The 18,463-nt window shown below is 54.4% G+C and overlaps 2 protein-coding genes and 1 long non-coding RNA gene across 3 annotated transcripts in view; 2 read left to right on the top strand and 1 right to left on the bottom strand.

The window, feature by feature from the left end:
• The window catches only part of SSU72 (SSU72 homolog, RNA polymerase II CTD phosphatase), a 27,385-nt gene extending 15,192 nt beyond the window's left edge, over nt 1–12,193 (top strand). Inside the window, exons 3-5 of the mRNA XM_081308733.1 lie at nt 9,599–9,738; nt 10,317–10,435; nt 11,789–12,193. Of these exons, the coding sequence (XP_081164859.1) occupies nt 9,599–9,738; nt 10,317–10,435; nt 11,789–11,890 (361 nt within the window). The 3' untranslated portion in view covers nt 11,891–12,193. The remainder of the gene's footprint in view (nt 1–9,598; nt 9,739–10,316; nt 10,436–11,788) is intronic.
• On the bottom strand, nt 11,956–12,904 carry LOC308657207. The gene is made up of 2 exons (XR_014023884.1): nt 12,824–12,904; nt 11,956–12,395 (listed from the first exon to the last, which is right to left on the bottom strand). It is a non-coding gene; the product is annotated as an uncharacterized lncRNA (long non-coding RNA).
• A 40-nt stretch (nt 12,905–12,944) lies between these two features.
• On the top strand, nt 12,945–18,425 carry TMEM240 (transmembrane protein 240). Its single transcript, XM_081308732.1, has 4 exons — nt 12,945–13,262; nt 13,462–13,568; nt 17,449–17,657; nt 17,729–18,425. Exons 1-4 carry the CDS (start codon nt 13,206–13,208, stop codon nt 17,875–17,877), a joined length of 522 nt encoding a protein of 173 aa, XP_081164858.1. The 5' UTR covers nt 12,945–13,205; the 3' UTR covers nt 17,878–18,425.
• The last annotated feature ends 38 nt before the right edge of the window (nt 18,426–18,463 follow it).

Below are 18,463 nucleotides of genomic sequence, written 5' to 3' on the forward strand. Positions count from 1 at the left end.
CTGAATGACTCTGCACCCCACCTGTGGCTTGCCAAGGGTCTCAGCAGCCACGTGGCATCATCCCACTGGGCTTTGTCTTGCCTGGCTGTGAGCTTGCCTTGCAAGTGCACTAGGAGCCAGATGCTCCACTTGTGAACATCAAGAGTTCCCCTGTGCGAGCTGCCTGTGAGCCCTAAGAATCTCTCTGGTGCAGGTGAAGGCAGCTGAGTGCCATCCCAGCCCCATTCAGCACTCCAGGTGCATCATCACCCCAAAGAGAAACATTCAAAATCTGTCAGGGAAAGCTCTTGCCCAGACATGCTTTTGGTGTTCTTGGCGCTTCAGTACCGAGGGGCCCTATCTTGAGTGTGGCCAGGCCTGGAGGACAGGCTTGGGGAAGGCCAGCATCCCTCTTTCTTGCTCAATGCACTCAGCTCAGCTTTGTTGTCTGCTGAGGTCGGCCTTGTTTCACTGTCAGCTTTCCTTTAAAGGCCCTTACTGCCTAGGTCCCCAGGAGCAGCCCTGTGGGGACTGCTGTGACCACAACTCCTGTGGATGTGCTCTTCCCTTTTTCTTTAGGCAGTCCACCTTTGGGCACACAGCATTCTACAGCGGAGCGCACTTGCACTGTGCTTAACTTTTTTGTGTGTGTGTGTGATGCTGGGGATCGAACCCAGTGCTTTATGCATGTGAGGAAAGCACTCTACCAACTGAGTGTTTTTGTCCTGTAGATGCTTTTGGCTTTTTCTCTGAAGGTTGCCTCTGAAAATTATTTTTTTCTTTTTTTTTTGGGGGGGGGGGTAATAAACCCAAAATAAAAAAATAATTAGGATCTTCTGGGGGAAAAAAACAATGAGTGTAGTGTTTTACCTTTAACCCAGAGTGCACATATATCTCCAGCACTAGTGGAAGTCCCAAGCCCTGCCCCAGGCCCCTGCTGGCCAGCAGGATGCTACTTAGGTGATGGCCCAGGCGGCATCTGCCCAGCCACACACCTCTGTGCAAGGGGCATGGTGCTGTGCTGGTCATGTTGAGGCCTCCATCTGTCTACCTGCTGCAGCACAGGGTTATCTGGGTTTGAACTACTTAGGACAATTTAAGACCTGTTCTGAAGGAAAGTTTAAAAGGTTAGGTAGGTTTTACTGAAACTGACTCAATGCTAAGTTTCTTTTTCTTTGAGGCATATAATGATGCCAACCCTAAACAGTGGAGAGAGGGCTGAGTATGTCAAACAAAAGATAGTATTTTCCATTGTATTTCCTTTCTATTTTGGTACTGGGGATTGAACCCATAGGTGCTTTACCACGGAACCACATCTCTACCCCTTCTTTATATTTTCTTCAGAGACAATCTTGCTGAATTGCTTAGGGCCTCACTAAATTGCTGGGGCTGGCCTTGAACTTGCAGTCCTCCTGCCTTGGCCTCCTGAGTTGTTGGGATTATTTGGTGTGCACCACCACGCAGAGCTATATTTTTTGTTTCTTTAAACCTTTTTTTTTTTTTTTTTAATGCTGGGTCTTGAACCCAGAGATACTTTACCACTGAGCAACATTTGCAGCCCTTTTTATTTTTTATTTTGAGACAGGGTCTTGCTAAATTGCAAAGAGTCTTGCTGAATTGCTGAGGCTGGTCTTCAGCTTGTGATCCTCTTGCTTCAGCCTCTCTAGTTGTTGGGATTACAGGCATGAGCTACCATGCCTGGCTTAATTTATTCTTTTATTTCTTAATGAGCCAATTTCTTTGTTAAAATTTTATTACTTTTTCTGTGTTTTCCTGAAATTTTTAAATAAATGTAGTGTTTTCCTTATTTGAACCAGCAGTGATCTACCATTTTTGTTGTTTAAATATCTACTGGGGGCTTGTGGTATAGCTCAGCAGTAGAATGTCTGCTTAGTATGCACATGGCCCTGGGTTTGATCCCGAGCCCCCAAAAAACAAAATCTATTTTTTTTGTTTGTTTTCTTTTTGAGGTTATATCTTGCTATGTTTCCCAGACTGGCCTTGAACACTCTGGGCTACAGAGGGCCTCCTGTCTCACTCAGCCTCTTAAGAAGCTAGGGCTAAAGGGACCTGGTGGTATGCCACTTAAATCTTTTTTTTTTTTTTTTTTTTTTTTTTTTAAAGAGAGAGTGAGAGAGGAGAGAGAGAGAGAATTTTCAATATTTATTTTTTAGTTCTCGGCGGACACAACATCTTTGTTGGTATGTGGTGCTGAGGATCGAACCCGGGCCGCATGCATGCCAGGCGAGCGCTACCGCTTGAGCCACATCCCCAGCCCCTTAAATCTTAACATAATTAGATAGTGTATTACAGCGCCCTTATATTTGTCAAAACTATCTTGTAATCAGTCCGCTTTAAGCTTCAAGCTGACTTCAGGGAAGCCGTGGTCACTTCCAGGTCAGTTCGCCTTCCCTGGTGCTGAAAGATGCGGGCTATAGACAGACATACCTGGTGTTCCTGGCACAGTTCAAGTCCTAAAGTAGACACCACAACCTTCCTCACATGGTGTGTGGGCCCCACTGGAAAAGATAGCCCAAGACTGGTTCCTACCCTTTGGCTCTGTTGCCGGTGCCTCCAGGTTCCTGAGCAGGAGGGAGCTAGTATAGGACACCGGGACTCCTCTGCCTGTTCTCCATTCCTGATAACTCTCTGACTCCATGGGGACTCCTGACCTCTTGCACAGATCCTGGTGTGGACAAGCTTGAGATGAGCATGCTCAGAGCTACTACTACTGTGCCATGCCCACTTTGGCCAGGGTGAGGAGTGGCCTGTCTACCCTGAGCAGCAGAGCACTCAAGAAGCATCCCCAGGGAGCTTTTTGCACACCAGGTTGGCATCAGCCTTCCTTGTGTACGCAGAATTGATGGAATGGAGGAAACCTCCAGTTTGGGATGGAGTCTCTCAGTGAATATATAGAGTTGTGTTTGTTTTATCAGTGGAGGTCTGACACTCAACCTGCTTCCACTGGCAGGTGTGTGGAGAAGGTCAGATGCCCAGGGTGGGAGCACATCTGTCAGGAGGCCACCCTTCTGAGTGCACTGGGTGGGACATGCCATCTCTTAGGGGTGGGGGTCTTTGCACCGCAGTTTCTTTGTTCATATAAAGTGTAAACAGGAGATGTTGGGATAGGGTCCTTGGAGCCTGTTCAGCAAGATCCTTGTTGCAAATGCTGGCTCTGGCCAGGTGGCAGAGGGAAGGAACCTGGTAGGAACAGCTGCCCTCCTCTTGGCCACCACCAGGCTTGGGAGGGCACTGCCTCAGGGTGTCGAGCTCAGGAGTTGTGCTTCGGGAAATTGAGTGTGTGGGTAGCATTTGGTTGTATTAATGTGTATAGTAAATTGTTCGAGCTATACTGATTTCTCTGCTTTTCATCTTTCATTGATTTTGGCCTAATAAAAATAACTGCAATGGTGAATGTCCATAATCCCACTGCTTAGGTAGCTGAGGTAGGAAGATCATAAGTTTAAGGCCAACCCGAGCCCTTTTAAAAAAATGCTTTACTATTTTATTTGTAAATATTTATGTTTTAGGTATAGGTGGACACGATATCTTTATTTATTTAGTTTTTAAGTGGTGCTAAGGATCGAATCCAGTGCCTCACACTAGGTGAGTGCTCTACCTCTGAGCCACAACCCCAGCCCTGCTTTGCTGTTCTTGTGATTTGGGAATAGGCTGTCGTCAGCTTTTGTGATGCCTTGCCTTGTACCTTTGCTGCTTGCCTGTAGGATCCCCTCGTTCTCCCACGGGGCCCAGGGCAGCTGACAGAGGCTTTATAGAGCTATGGGTCATATACTTGGAATGAATGTGCTGCCCGTCATCTTCCTAACTTTTGTTTTTGTTTTTCCACCTGAATTAAACCCTTGTTGTGACAGTGATGCTGTTTGCACTTCCTGCAGCCACTGTGGCCCACAGTCTGCAGCTGTTCTTGGAAGATGGTGAGGCTACAGTGCTTTGCTTCCTGTTGCCAGCCCTTCGGGGAGCATGCATGAGCTGGTGATGTGGCCATTTCACTAACATGGAGTTCCCATGCAGAATCCCCTTGAGTCAAAAGGGCCAGAGACTAGTGCTTGTGTTTTTTTTTTTTTTTTTTTTTTTTTTTTTTGTGGTGCTGGGGATTGAATCCAGTGCCTTGAGCATGCAAGGCAAGCACCCTACCAACTGAGTGATATCCCCAGCCTGTGGGTTTGTGTTTAATGAGGGCTAGTCAGGCTGATGGTGTTGACACTGAGCCCCACAAGTTTTGTTAAAACATGACTGATAGTAGTGGAGTACCATTTCTGAGTCCTGCTTTTTGAGAATTCTTTCCCCCAGGGGAATTCCTAGTGGGCTCCCACTTAGGAATTCTACTTTGTGCCCTTTTTTTTTTTTTTTTTTTTGATAGATCTTTATTTTATTTATTTGTGGTACTGAGAATCGAACTCAGTGCTTCACACATGCTAGGCAAGTGCACTACCATTGAAACCCAGCCCCTATATCTTAATTTGATCAAAGTTGAAGGTGTGACGAATAAGATTCAGAATTGCAGGTTCTTTGACTTGTCCCTGGTTGGGAAGGCACATGCACAAAGTGGATTCCTTGTGCAAACCTGCAGACTCATCCACATGATTGGATTTGTTATTGTGCCAGAAAATAGAATCCTGGATTAAGTGTGACAGTTTGGGGAATGGTCAGCTACAAGGACGGTTGAGACGCTGGCAGAGCAATGGTTCCCTGCCTGCTTTGTTCTTGGCTCTCTCCTCTCCTTCAGCCTTCCTCTGTAGGTGATCTCTGCTCTGAGTGTGGCCATGGCAGAATGAACCTCCAAGGCTCCAGCAGGTGACTAGACCCAGCTGAGAACTTGGACTGAGTCCTGTGCTGGTACCAGCAGCTAGTGAGTTTCAGGGCTGGTGTCTTACCGGCAGACCATGAGCATCTCGTCCGCTTAGACGGCGTGGGCCTGCAGGTCTGGCTGTCTCGAGCAGGTGTTCTGATAAGGTACCCCACTCAGTACAGGCTGGAAGGTCAGCCCCTTGTGGGTTCTGGGGTGGCCAGTTCTACTCCCATTCGATGGGTGCTTGCAACTGCTGAGCACAAGGAGCCCACAGTTGATGTCCAACAGGGTGACTGGAAGTCAGCTTCCCTGTGGTGAAACGCTCGAGTGTTAAGTCCTTTAGCTTCACTGGTGGTTACGGCCAAGTTTGATGTCAGCTTTAAAGTTGAATTAGAACTGAAGAGGTATGTGGACTCAGTAAAAGAGCAAATATTCAGATGATGGGTGCTGAACGATCCTGCTGAACGACCCTGGAAGTGGGCCTGTGACGTGTCAGCCTGTCTTCTAGTTCTATGGACTTGGAGCACCCAGGGGATGCATGGCAGTATGTTGGCAGTCCTGTGACCTGTGAGGCTGAAGAAATCTCTCCTAAGGCTGCTGCTCTTCTTTTTGTTTATTCTATTTCTTTTCTTTTTTTTGAGGAAAGCCCCCGAAGAGCTCCAGTTCTACCTTTGGTGTCCCCTGGCTCTCCTCACTGTACCATTAGTATCTACCGAGCACAGGTGTTGAAGGGTGCATGCATGGACTGGAAGGCTTGACTTATTTTTCTGGTGGTAAAGGAATTTTTAAATAATCCTGAGAATTTTTGAATAATCCTGAATTTATTGTTATCAAGATAACATTTAAAGTCTTGGGGCTCTCAGAGTGAACCTAGTGGGAGCCTTGCTTCCCACAACCTCCCAGGCCAGGCAGGGTCCTCTCTGAAGGCTGCCAGGGGCAGTGTAAGGTGCTGTCTGTTCAGGAGAAAGCTGGATGATGGTCCCTGTTGTCTCCTCTGCAAACAGAGGAGGGCCAGAGCGCACAGCTCCCAACCTTCAGAACCTCACTCCGTGATCTAGATTGAGCTACTGGGGTCAAACACTATGGCAGACTTCCCTCGGCCTTCCTAAAGCTTCCGGGGCTTGGTCAGGAGTCTTCCCTCTCCATGTTGGGTGAGCACTAGCCCCACACTTTCAGGGGCCATTCCTTTCTTTCTTACTGAGGCCAAGGCGTTGGTAGGTGGCAGCTCTTTTCAGTTACCAGGTCATATGCAGCATGGGCTGGAAGAGTGGGCTGCCCCACCCTGACCTCAACCTGTGTGTCTGCCCCCTGAACCCATTTTTTTTTTTTTTTTTAAAGAGAGAGTGAGAGAGGAGAGAGAGAGAGAGAGAGAGAGAGAGAGAATTTTTAATATTTATTTATTTAGTTCTCGGCGGACACAACATCTTTGTTTGTATGTGGTGCTGAGGATCGAACCCGGGCCGCACGCATGGCAGGCGAGCGTGCTACCGCTTGAGCCACATCCCCAGCCCCCTGAACCCATTTTTTATGCCCAGTGGTGTGGTTTTACTTCTTAGAAGTGTGTTAACCTGAGTTAGGGGTGCAGCTCTGGTAGTGCGGCTGCCTTGAGCTCAGATTGAGGCTCAATCTCCAGCACTGCAGAAGAACCTAGGTATTCACTTCAAGTTGGGTGCCAACGGGCTTGATGCTTCTTTCTGAATGTGGAGACACAGACTGTCCTTTCCAACCAGGGTCTTCCTGTGATTGCTGCCCTGGAGTGCTCTAGGGCCCTGGACCCCAGTGGTGGGGAGTGCCATGTTAGTGACCCCTGCCCCTGGTGCCAGGTGGACTCTGCTTTTGTCTTGGTGGGTTAGTGGTGAGTCTGCCATTACAGGTGCCTGCATTTGTCAGTGCTCGCCCTCAGAGCTGTGTAGACCTTGTCTTCCCCAGATTCGTAGCTGACAGGGTGCGCTCCCTGGTGGCCCTTGGCTCAGTGGGCATCTCTCCATGAAACCTTGTCAGAGCTGCCTCACTTTGGCCTTTATTCCAACAACAAACTGTCTTGGTTACACTCAGTTCTTACTTGTACACCCTTTTTTAAAAAAAAAAATTTTCTTTTTTTTTTTTTTTTTTTTTTTGGTACCAGGGATTGAAGCCAGAAGCTTTCAACCTCTAAGCCATATCCACAGCCTTTTTTATATTTTATTTAAAGACAGGGCCATGCTAAATTTCTGAGGCTGGCTTTTTTTTTTTTTTAAATATTTATTTATGTATCTTAGTTTTTTTTTTTAAGGTGGATACATTAGTTTGTTTTTATGTGGTGCCGTGGATGGAACCCAGTGCCTCATGCATGCTAAGTGAGCACTCTACTATTGAGCTACCACCCCAGCCCCTGAGGCTGGCTTTTAACTCATCATCCTCCTGCCTCAGCCTCCCAAGCCGCTGGGATAACAGGCTTGCCCCACCATGCCTGGCTTGTACACCCTTTTCTTCCTTACCTGCACTTATTGTTCCTGTGGGACCTGAAGTGAGCTTAAGGTAGACTTGGGCAAATGTGCTCCTTAGGCTCCTCGCAGGCATCCTACAGGACTTGCAGAATCCGCCTCAGCTTTGCCTCTCTCTATTTGCCAGGAGCTGGCTGAATTTATTATTATCAAGGTAACAATACTTCCCATTAAATAAATGTGGCCTCCACTTTGACCCCTAAACTAGACATTTTCTCCTTAACGACATGATTGTTGCCGCACAATGAAATATTGTGTAAATATTTAGGCAATAGGTTAAGGAGGAAGGAAATTCTTTAAGGGCTCCTGGGAGACCTTGCAGACCTGGTGGAGGAGCATGCCGACAGCATCACTGCCTCAGGGCAGCCCACCAGAGAGAGCCCTGCTGTCCAGGTGGCAGGACTGTAGAGACCAGGCGCAAGAAGAGCTTGCCCTACAGCTGCCTCCACACACCTGGGCCCTGCCTGTGTCCCTCCTGTGGGCTTGTCTCCTATGCCCATGTCCTGGAAGTCACACTGGGCCTTTCTCAAGCTGGTTTCCTTCCACATACCTTCAGGGGCTCGCTTCCGAGCCTTTGATGGCTTTGGTTCTGCAATAATGGGTGTAAGTATAGTAGCAGAGCTACTTGGGCAGCATTGCCTATCAGAGATCTGGATCCAGGGCAACAGCCCAGTCCAGGAGCAGCTGAAGATGTTGGGAACCAGAAACACCTAGCAGGTCATGGTCAGCTGTCTTTGGAAGTTAAACTGCTTAGATTGATCACTTATACATTTTTTTTTTTTTAGTAGCCAGTGGACCTTTATTTTATTTATTTACATGTGGTGCTGAGAATTGTGCCCATTGCCTCAGACATGCAGGGCAGGCCCTCTACCACTGAGGTATAACCATAGCCCAACCACTTACAACACTAAAAGCTATTTTGAGCTGGGCGTGGTGATGCACATCTGTAATCCCAGTGATTCTAGACCTGAGGCAGTAGGATCACTAGTTTGAGGGCAGCCTCTGCAATTTAACAAAACATCCCAAAATAAAAAATAGGGGTGTGGAGTGTAGCACAGTGGTAGAGCACCCATGGGCTCAATCTCCAGTACTACTACTACTAGTAGTAGTAATAATAAATAAAAGCTGTTTTTATTCTCCAGAGATAAGAATTACGTTTTAAGGGCTGGGGATGTGGCTCAAGCGGTAGCGCACTCGCCTGGCATGCGTGTGGCCCAGGTTCAATCCTCAGCACCACATACCAACAAAGATGTTGTGTCCGCCGAGAACTGAAAAATAAATATTGAAAATTCTCTCTCTCTCTCCCCTCTCTCTCTCTCTCTCTCTCTCTCAAAAAAAAAAAAAAAAAAAGTTTTAAGCTATGGGCTTGTTTAAATAAGTTGATAACTAAATGTATCACTCAGAATTCCTAAACTTTGGGCCTAGGTGTAGCTCAGTGGAAGAACACATACCTAGTCCTGGGTTTCACTACCAGCAGCAAAACCCCTAGAATTTCTGAATAGTCAAGTTTGCTAAAAATAATTAACAAGGTGCTTGCCCTCAATGCAGTGGTGCAGATGAGCCCTTAGAACAAGGGCTCCATAGTAAGTTCTTGCCCTGCAGGCCCCTGAAATCAGGCACCATTTGGGGGTTGGAACCGCCCTGCCTCAAGCATGGTGGACCTGGGAGGGCTATGGGTCCAACTCCTTTACTGTCCCCTTGGGCTTAACTGGGCGCTGCATACTTCCTGGGCCTTGTTAGGCCTTTGTTGTCTCTGTCTCCACTTGGATTGTAGCTGCTTTCTCCTGGACATCTCACCTGTTGATTCTGTCAAGGGTTTTCCAGGCCTTCCTGCTACTGAAACTTCCTTTTGGAAACCAGGGGTTTCCAGATGTTTTTCTTGACATGACTAAGCTGCACCTGGGACTGGTTGGGCTGCCTCTGCTGAGGCTCCAGTTTCAGAGGGAACAAGCACTGCACTCTAGGATGGGGGTTAGAGCAGAAGGGGAAAGTCACCAAAACACTGCAGCTAATGCTGAAGGACAGCGCAAAAGGGGGCTCCATGTGACAGTGAGGAATGCCTCCCGGGCAGGGGTGGGCATAGGCCTCTGCTTCTGCCCAAGGGTTGGGTCAGAATGATGGGGCTGGCTGGTGCAGGGCTGCAGAGCTTGGGGCTTCCAAGAGTGACCCTCTCTCGGGTGACCCTGCCTCTTCTAGGACTAATGGCTTTGGTACAGCCCATTCTAGGACCCTGCTGACCCTAGGGGCCACAAGCAGGAAGGGCTGCAACCCCGGCACATTTAGGTTGAACAGGCTTTATCTAGAGCTCCTTAACTCAAGCATCTAGCTATACACAGAATGGCATTTTACACATGTTGGACAGAAATAAGAGAATCAAGCCTCGTCCAGAAAGGTTCCAGAACTGCAAGGACCTGTTTGACCTGATCCTCACCTGTGAAGAGCGGGTCTACGACCAGGTGGTGGAAGGTGAGAGCAAGGCCTGTGGCCACGGGCAGAGTCATAAGCAGGGCTGTGTGCCACCTGCCAGCCAGGTTGGCCCTGCATGCATGGGAGCTGTGCACTGGGCACAGGGCTGCTGATTGTTGGCTCCTGCAGAGGCAGGCCAGCTATGGGCTCTGAGGTAATAGCAGGGGACAGTGGGTGCTTCCCCACTGACCTGCACAGCCCTGTGGTGATGGGCAGGGTGACCAAGGAAAGGAACAGGAAAGTGGGTAAGGGCAGGTGTTTGTGGCCCTTATGCTAAAGTTCACCAGAGCAAAACCACCCACATGGCTGCTGACCTAACCAAAAGATGCCTGGCACGGAGATGCAAGGACAGGCTGGGCAAGAGAAGGCCTTGGATTGCATTTTGTTTGAATCATGGCCTCTCTCTCATGAGGTTCTTCCTCAGGTAAAGTCCCTGGGCCTGCCTGGCTGCTGTATCCTCAGTTGTACAAACCCTCAAGTTCAGGAGACCAAGCAATGCAAGGCCCAGTACTCCAGCACATCTGCCACCTGCTTCCTGTTGAGAACCTCTGACATCTGTGTCACTTTGTCCCAACCAGATCTGAACTCCAGAGAGCAAGAGACCTGTCAGCCAGTGCACGTGGTCAATGTGGACATCCAAGACAACCATGAGGAAGCCACCCTGGGAGCCTTCCTCATCTGTGAGCTCTGCCAGTGTGTAAGTACCAGTTTCTGTCTGAGCTGTCCCTGCCAAGAAGAGGCAAGGCCCTCTCCTCCTGCCCAGGACAGGGCAGGGGCTTCCCATGGCTCGCCATGGCTGCGTGGCTCAGTTCCAGGTCCAGTTACAGCCAGTGCTGAAATGTCAGCAAAAACAGGCATGCACAGAACTGAGATCTAACCACGCTGCTTTGGCTGAAGCACCCACCCTGGTGTTCTGGTTCATCTGACAGAAGCATGTGAAGACAGCTGTGTCCAGCAAGAGCCCCCAGCACGCAGGCCCTTCTGAAGATGGGGTGCCTCACCTCTCCCCTGTGCTGGATCTTAGTTCCTAAGTGGCCAGCAGAACCCATGGCACTCCAGGTTCGGGTGGGGTCAGAAGTGCACCCCCAAGGTACTTCTGCAGCAGATGGGCAGGAACCTGTGTCCTCTGCCCTTTGGCCTTGTCAGGCCAGACATCTGTCCTTTCCTGTGACCCCTGGGTATTCTCCTAGCACTCAATGGCTTCTGCAGCCTCTGATGGGACCTTCCCAGAGGGAGAGCTGTGTGCCTGGTCTTATCTTGTGCCCTTTGGGAGCTGTGTGTGTAGGAAATGATGGCTTAGCCAAGAGAGGTCAGTAGATACTGGGCTGGGAGTCCATTTGCTGTGTGGGACCCAGGTTCCTGCCCTCTGGATGCTCAGCTTGGCACAGCCTCCATTCCCAGCCTGCCCTGTGACCCATTGTGGTTGCTGGAGCTCCAGTAGTTATGCTTATGACCTAGTCTGTATGCAAGAGCAAGCTGAAGAGCAAGACATGTCCCAGAAGTTGTGCCTGCAACTTCTCCTTGGGCCACGTCGTCAGCCGAGTCACGGGGGCTAGCTAGGGGACTAGGGAGACCAGCCATCATGCCAGGGCAGCTGTGCTCCGGTGCCAGCCTGCCTCACTTTAGGGAAGGGGTTCTTCATTAGGGTGCCTTTGGCAGTCCATGCCTGCATTTATGATTCTCACAACCAGGAGCAAGGCTCTTGGTGTCTCAGGTGTGCCCCAACTGGGAACACGACCAGCTTCCCTGCTCAGTGACTTTGGGGAGGTACCTTCCTTGCCCTCTTGTCTTGCAAGTTGAGGACTCACTGGCCAAAGAGTGTGCTGAAGCACCAGGCTGGGTCCCCAAACCTGCCCCAAACCAAAATTCTGAACCTGCTCTATGCTCCTCCCAGCCTAGGGTTCTGATGTGCTCAGTGCAGAGGCCCCTCCACAGCAAGGCGCCGCCAGGTAGAGTTAGGGTCAGGATGCTCCGTCCTGGAGGCCTGGTGTCTGTGGCTCTGGGCATGGGCAGGGGAGGTGCCCCTTGCTCAGGGTTATGCTCTTTGCAGATCCAGCACACGGAAGACATGGAGAATGAGATTGACGAGCTGCTGCAGGAGTTCGAGGAGAAGAGTGGCAGGGCCTTCCTGCACACAGTCTGCTTCTACTGAGCTCCACCTCCTTCAGGCTCCTCCTCCCAAGTGTCTTTACTTGGAGGCATTCTTGGTGGAAGGTGTATGGACTGTACATATAGGATGAAAAGGTACACAGAACCGCCAGATTAAAGACCATTCTCAACCCCACTTCTCTTTACCAAAAGTTACCGCCCACTGCCCTAGGGTGTGCCTGTTGCTCTGCCTTGCTGTCTTCTCCCCCAATTGCTGGATTGTACAAATATCTGAATAAAGCAACGAGCTGTATCTTAAAGAAAAGAACCTGGAATTACCCAATAAATAGATGCTGCTAGTTGTCAATGCTTTGTCCTGATTTCTTGGCCAGACCTTCCTCTTGCAGAGGTATAGGCCCCTGAGGACCTCCTGAGGGAGAGGGGCTGCTGAAGGCAGGACACACCAGCAAGATGGTGTTCTCCCAATGGCTGCAATCAATTGTCCTGGGTGTCAAGACTGTCCACCAATTAGGTTTACTTCCAGATGACCCTCCTGCCTGCTCTGGGTCCTGGAACGAAGGGTAAAGGCCGTCTAGTGTCATGTTGGGCCGGGCAAGCGGTTCCTGAGCCCTTGGGTCAGCCTTGTGTTGGGCGGTGGGTAAGGGTTTGGGGACCCTGAGCCTGGTTCCCCAGGGTCGGGGGCAGCCAGAACAGAGCTGTGGACACACGGCCTCCAGACTGGACACCAAGACCATGCCAGAACCCATACTCCCACAATTCATGAGCCTGGAGTCAGCCTTTCCTGCCCCCCAGCCCGCCCCCAGCTCTCTGGCCCTACCTGCTACCGTGTGGCCTTGGCTTTGAGTGACCTCCGGGCTCCTTGGTGACCTTGCCCCCCCCAACTCCTGCCAGCATGCCAGCATCACCTCCCTCCCCGCTAGTGGCGCTATCCAGTCCGACGCAGCAGAAGCCAACCAGCCTGCCCTGCGGCTCTCACCTGGGAACCAAGGACGGGGCATTCGCGGCGGGGTCGGGCAGGGTCCCACGGCGTCACGCGCCCGGCGCCCGCGTCCCTTCCGCGCGGCGAGGGCGGGGGGGGGCGGAGACAACGCGCGGGGCGGAGGCAGCTCTCGCGGGGCGCAGGAGGCGGGGGCCGCGCCGACCGCGGAGCGCGTAGCCGAGGGCGGAGCGCAGCGCGCCGCTGCCGCGACCCCAGCGGCCCGTCCTGCCGTGCGCCGCGCCTGCTCCCGGGCCGCGGGCTGCGGCGGCGCGCGGGCGGCGCTGACCTCTGCGGAGGCGGCAGGGGCTCAGCATCGGGCCGGGGCCGGGGGGGCGCCGGGGCCGGGGGGCGGCGCTCCGGCCCGGCCCGGCCCCGCCCGATGTCCATGAGTGCGAACACCATGATCTTCATGATTCTGGGGGCGTCGATCGTGATGGTGAGCGGAGGGGCTTCCCGCGCGCGCCCCCTGCGCCCCGCCCGCGCGCGCGCCTCCCCCGCCTCGTCGCCTTGTTTACCGGCCCGCACGGCCCGCGCCGCCCTCCGCCGCCCCGCGCGCCCTCCCCGGCGGCGCTGCCCCCTCCCCGGCCCTCCGGCCCGGCCCACTCCTCGCCCTGACCGGTCATGGGTTCTTCCAGGCCATCGCGTGCTTGATGGACATGAACGCGCTGCTGGACCGATTCCACAACTACATCCTCCCGCACCTGCGGGGCGAGGACCGCGTCTGCCACTGCAACTGTGGCCGGTGAGTGCGCCCCGGCGCGGGGCACGACACGCGTGATCACACATGTGCGCGGGGCCCGCGGGGCCGGGGGCCGGCGCGGGCCGCAGAGCCACGCCAGGCCGCGGGGCCCGCCTCGGCCTACCAGCTGCTGGGGGAGGGGCTGCCTGCCGGGAACCGGGACTGAGGACCCCCCCACCAGCCGTTCCCTGCCCTAGAGAGCCTGTAGAGAAAGGGCCGCCAGGGGGTGGCGGAATGGGCCGCCGGCCTCCTGGTCCAGGGCCTGGAGGCTGGAGAACAACAGCTCAGTGTCCAGTGTGGTGGCCACCGTGGAGGCCCGGCCCAGCCCGGCCCAGCCCAGCCGGTCCTCCTCACCGCCGCTGTGTGTTCGCGGACCTTCCTGTGAGCCAGGGCAGGCAGGTGGAGGAGGTCAAGGTGGGGAGGGCCGACACTGAGGAGCTCCTGGCACAGCCCCTCCGAGTGGAGAGGGGGAACTGAGGCAGGGGTGGGGCTGAGGCTTGCTCAAGGTCACAGTGAGCCCCTGCCACATGCCCCTGAGTGGCCTCTGCTCCCGTGCACGTGTAGTGATGGAGTCTTCCTGCCCATGCATGTCTGTACGTCCATGTACGAAATAAACATCTTCTCATGAGCCGCGCATGTGTGTACCGTCTGTGCATATACATGTGCGTACACACAGTGCACACACCGCATGCACTCATCCCAGAGAGGCCCTCCCGCGGTGACTGTTGTCCCTGCTGGACAGACGAGGAAGCGGACAGAGGTTTTAGAGGATGGACTCACCCAAGGTCATGCAGCCAGGAGGGGATGGGACTCCGACCACAGAACCTGCCCTCACCCTGCCTGGCAGGGCCCTTCCTAGGCTCTGTGGACATGTGAGGGTGGGGGGGAGGGTCGGGGTGCCAGGGCAGTTGCATGTCTCCCCCAGTGTGTCACATGCCTCCGGGTGCAGACAGGCATGTTGCAGGACAGCGAGTGTGCCCTCGCATGTGCTGGACATAGTGGGAGAGGTTGCTGGTGGGCACATGCTCCCTGAGAAATCTGGGTGCCACCTGGTGTGCCTAGTCTGCCCAGCATGGCCCACAGCGCAAGAGAGGCACGAGGGCACACCCCCTGCTTGTGGGCAGTGCCCATGGTAGAGCTGAGACCCTCTCAGGTGGACAGTGTGCATGCCCTGGCCCAGACACTCAGCTCTGGGAACACACACTTAACACGTATGGGTCATCAGATGTGCCCAGCGTGGCTCTGCCTGGGGCCGCACACGGAAGGGCTGCCTGGGCAGACAGAGGGCGTTGTTCAGAGTGTGTTTGCCCAAGGCGTGTGTATGCCTCTCAGGTAGCCTCCAGGACACATGTGGACTCATGTGGAAGAGGCGCCTGCAGAGTGGAGGCTGACTCGAGGCCTGTATTGCAGACCCCCGCCCCACTATGCACACTGAGCGTCTCTGCGTGTGTCTACATGTATGTGCTTTGTACACATTTCTACATACGGGATATGTAAATTCATACAAAATACTCTTGTATATTGACAGCATATATATGTGTATGGAAAGTACATGTATATAGAACAATATACAGTGCCGTGTGCTCAGAGGACTGCCAGATCGTCTCTGTGTGGGTGCAGCGACTATGTGCAGATTACAGGTTTGCATGTGGGGTATCCATGTATACACCATGTACACGTGCTGCCACAACAGATTCTACCTGTGTACACACCATGCAGAAAACGTATACACGTTTGTGTCTCGTACATGCCTCTACATGGAATTTCATACAGAGGACATGTATGTGAATTCTGTGCAGCATGCACATTAGCAGGCAGCGTCAGTGCCTGTGCACATGGATCTGTGCACAGGACAGCACCCCACAGAGAGGCCGGCTCTGTGTACGTGGAGTGATGTGCATCCATGTGTGACATGCCACGCTCATGCCGGCGTGTGCTCAGTGCATGGATGTGGGGCTTGTGGGATTGTGGGACGCTGGTCCACAGTATACACACTGTGCTCTGTGCATGTGGCCAGTGTGTATACACGACATGCATTGGGCCCTGGGTGGACACATGAAAAGCATGTGTGGCACAGGCGGGTCATATGTCTGTACCTATCACAGACACATGTGCACACAGCATACCCCTCTGCCTTCATCTGGGAGACCTGAGCGCCCACCTCCATGGCTGGACCTGGAGTTAGGAGGAGGCCCAGGGTCGTGGAGGGGGAGATGCAGATGCCCAGGCCAGCAGCAGTCCCAAGCCCAGTTGTTGGCACCCTGCCTGGCCCTGCTTTCAGGGTTCCTGGGGGTTTCCTGCCCAGCCACCTGTGTTGGGGGGCGTCAGAGTCCATTCAGTGCCCCGGGGACCCTAATGGGTCAGGAAGCATTTCCTCCCAGGGACTGGCCCAACCCCATGTTCTCTGTTAACCATCAGTGATTTTCCATCATGATGACAGATAATGTCTATTAAGCTTGTGATCAGATGAGTGACAGCTGCCAGGTGTCAGTCCTGGTCACTCCTCACAAGTGGAGCATGGTCCAGCAGCCCAAGCCCTGCCTACTGGGACTGGCCAGTGTGGATGAAGGGGCTGAGCCCCAGGAAGAGCAGGAGAGGTTCTGAGTGGCCTGGCTGGGGGCTGCCCCTCCCCTGCCTCTGGGTGGGAGGTGGACAGCATGGGCCCTGCTCAAGGAAGATGAGTCAGTTTTCTTTTGGGGGGAAGGTCCCTCTGGGTGGGGGAAGGAGGGAAGATCAGGCCTGGGCAGGAAGACTGCAAGGCTGATGGGCAGAGCCACAGGGTCTGCTGCAGCTTGTTGAGGGGAGGAGGGGAGCAGGTTTGGGGAGCCAGGAGCTATTTTCAGCACGCGTTTGAGGTGTCTGTAGATCCCACGTGGAGACGCTCAGGCAGCTGAGCGCCCAGCAGACATGGAGGGAGCAGGGAGGAGAGTGGCCGTGAGGTTTGTTTGGCCGGCAGGAGCAAAGGACGGGGCCACAGACCGGACGACTGGGAAGAAGAGGGTGCCACCAGGGCATGTTGTCCTGGCACTCTGGGCCCCAGGGCCACCAACCCCCTCTTCCCGGCTAGGATGTTCAAATCTGCTGTCATGGGGACCAGTTCCCCCTGCAGGGCCACCACTGGGAGTCCTGGGGCTGGAGGGCTCCCTGGAACTGGGGCAAGCCACCAGAGGAAGAGAGGAAGCTGCGGTAGTGCCACCTACAGGCTTTGGAGAGCAGAGCCCCAGTCCTTGAGAGCCCAGTGCCTCCTGGGGGCATGGTGTGGCTGGTTCAAGGGGAGGGACTCTGGCGTCCATCCCACAGGCAGTGAGTGGGCAGTGATGGACGTGGGTGAGGATGTAAGAATGGGTTGTGGGGCAGAGTCCTCAAGACCTCCAGCCCGGAGTGAGGCAGGGAGGCACAAGTTAGGGACCAGAAGCCAGGGTGGGCCGGGAGTACCACGAGGGCATGGAGTATAGGCTGCTCTTTGGCCTGTGTATACAGGCCAGGGACCAGGTCTGGTGGGCACTGGCCCTCGGGCTCTGCCGGGCCTCGACAGTCCCCACAGTCAGCAGGTGGACCAGGGCTCATGCCTGGGGCCCTCAGGAAAGAGGGAGGTGCTGGGTGGGGGTACATCCCCTAGCCAGACCCTCCCTAGACATCATTGCTGGCAGCAGGATCTTGGCCTCCCACCTGCCCTGACAGTTCTGCCTGGCAGCCTGGGGCTGGGGGGCGGGTCTGATGATTCTTCCCAACCAGCGCACGGGGATTGCTTCAAAGAACTCCCTGAGGTGCCCCGTGGGAGTCACACCACCTGCCTCGGGGACCCCCAGCCTGCCCAGCGTGGACCCGGGGAAGCCAGGCCAGGGTTGGCGGGAGAGGTGCCAGCCCGCCCTGCCGCCCGCAGGCACCACATCCACTACGTGATCCCATACGACGGGGACCAGTCGGTGGTGGACGCCTCAGAGAACTACTTTGTGACGGACAATGTGACCAAGCAGGAGATCGACCTCATGCTGGGGCTACTGCTGGGCTTCTGCATCAGCTGGTTCCTGGTGTGGATGGACGGCGTGCTGCACTGTGCCGTGCGTGCCTGGAGGGCCGGCCGGCGCTATGGTGAGTGCCTCCCACCCACCGCTGGGAAGCCCTGGGCCAGCCCGGCCGCCTGACCGCCCTGTCCCCTGCAGATGGCTCGTGGGCCTGGCTGCCCAAGCTGTGCAGCCTGCGGGATCTGGGCCGGAGGCCGCACAGGCCCTTCGAGGAGCCGGCGGGGAACATGGTGCACGTGAAGCAGAAACTCTACCACAACGGGCACCCGAGCCCACGGCACCTGTGAGCCACGCCCAGGACTCAGGGCTGCTGTGCAGACCAGACCGACCCCGCGGAGGCCCAGCTGGCCGGGCGGGACTGCGGCCTCAGGCCCAGGGTGTCCTGGCCTGTGGCTGGCCAGGTTGTGGCTACAGGGCAGGTCCAGCGGAAGGTGCTGTCTCTTCTTTTTATAAAGGGGCTGGGGTGGGGGCTGGGGTGGGGCTGGCCACCGGGCCTCAGGGCAGGACACAAGGGCAGGCTCTGTCCTAGAGGTGCTGGGGGCCAAGGGGGGTGGGTCCTCAGTGGGGACAGGCAGGGACAGGTCTGGCCAGGGTCAGGACTGGACTCAGGCCACATCTGATTGAAAGCTGCTGTTTCCTGTGCACTGTGTTGTCCGTCCATCCGTCCGTCCGTCCATCTGGTCTGGAGTGGGGGGAGGCACCAGGGGTACGCCGTCAGCACACGGGAGCATGTGCATGGGGCGTGTGCGACTGAGGGTGGGAGAGGAGGGACCGGCCCTCGGCGGCAGCGATCAATAAGGGTGGGGCCTGGGCGCCCCAGCACCTCACTGTGAAGCCCACCCTGCCTGGCCAGTAAACTCTCCAGAAAGCTCC

This window comes from Spermophilus citellus (genome assembly GCF_964194105.1).
Source record: "Spermophilus citellus genome assembly, chromosome: 9".
NCBI lineage: Eukaryota > Metazoa > Chordata > Mammalia > Rodentia > Sciuridae > Spermophilus > Spermophilus citellus.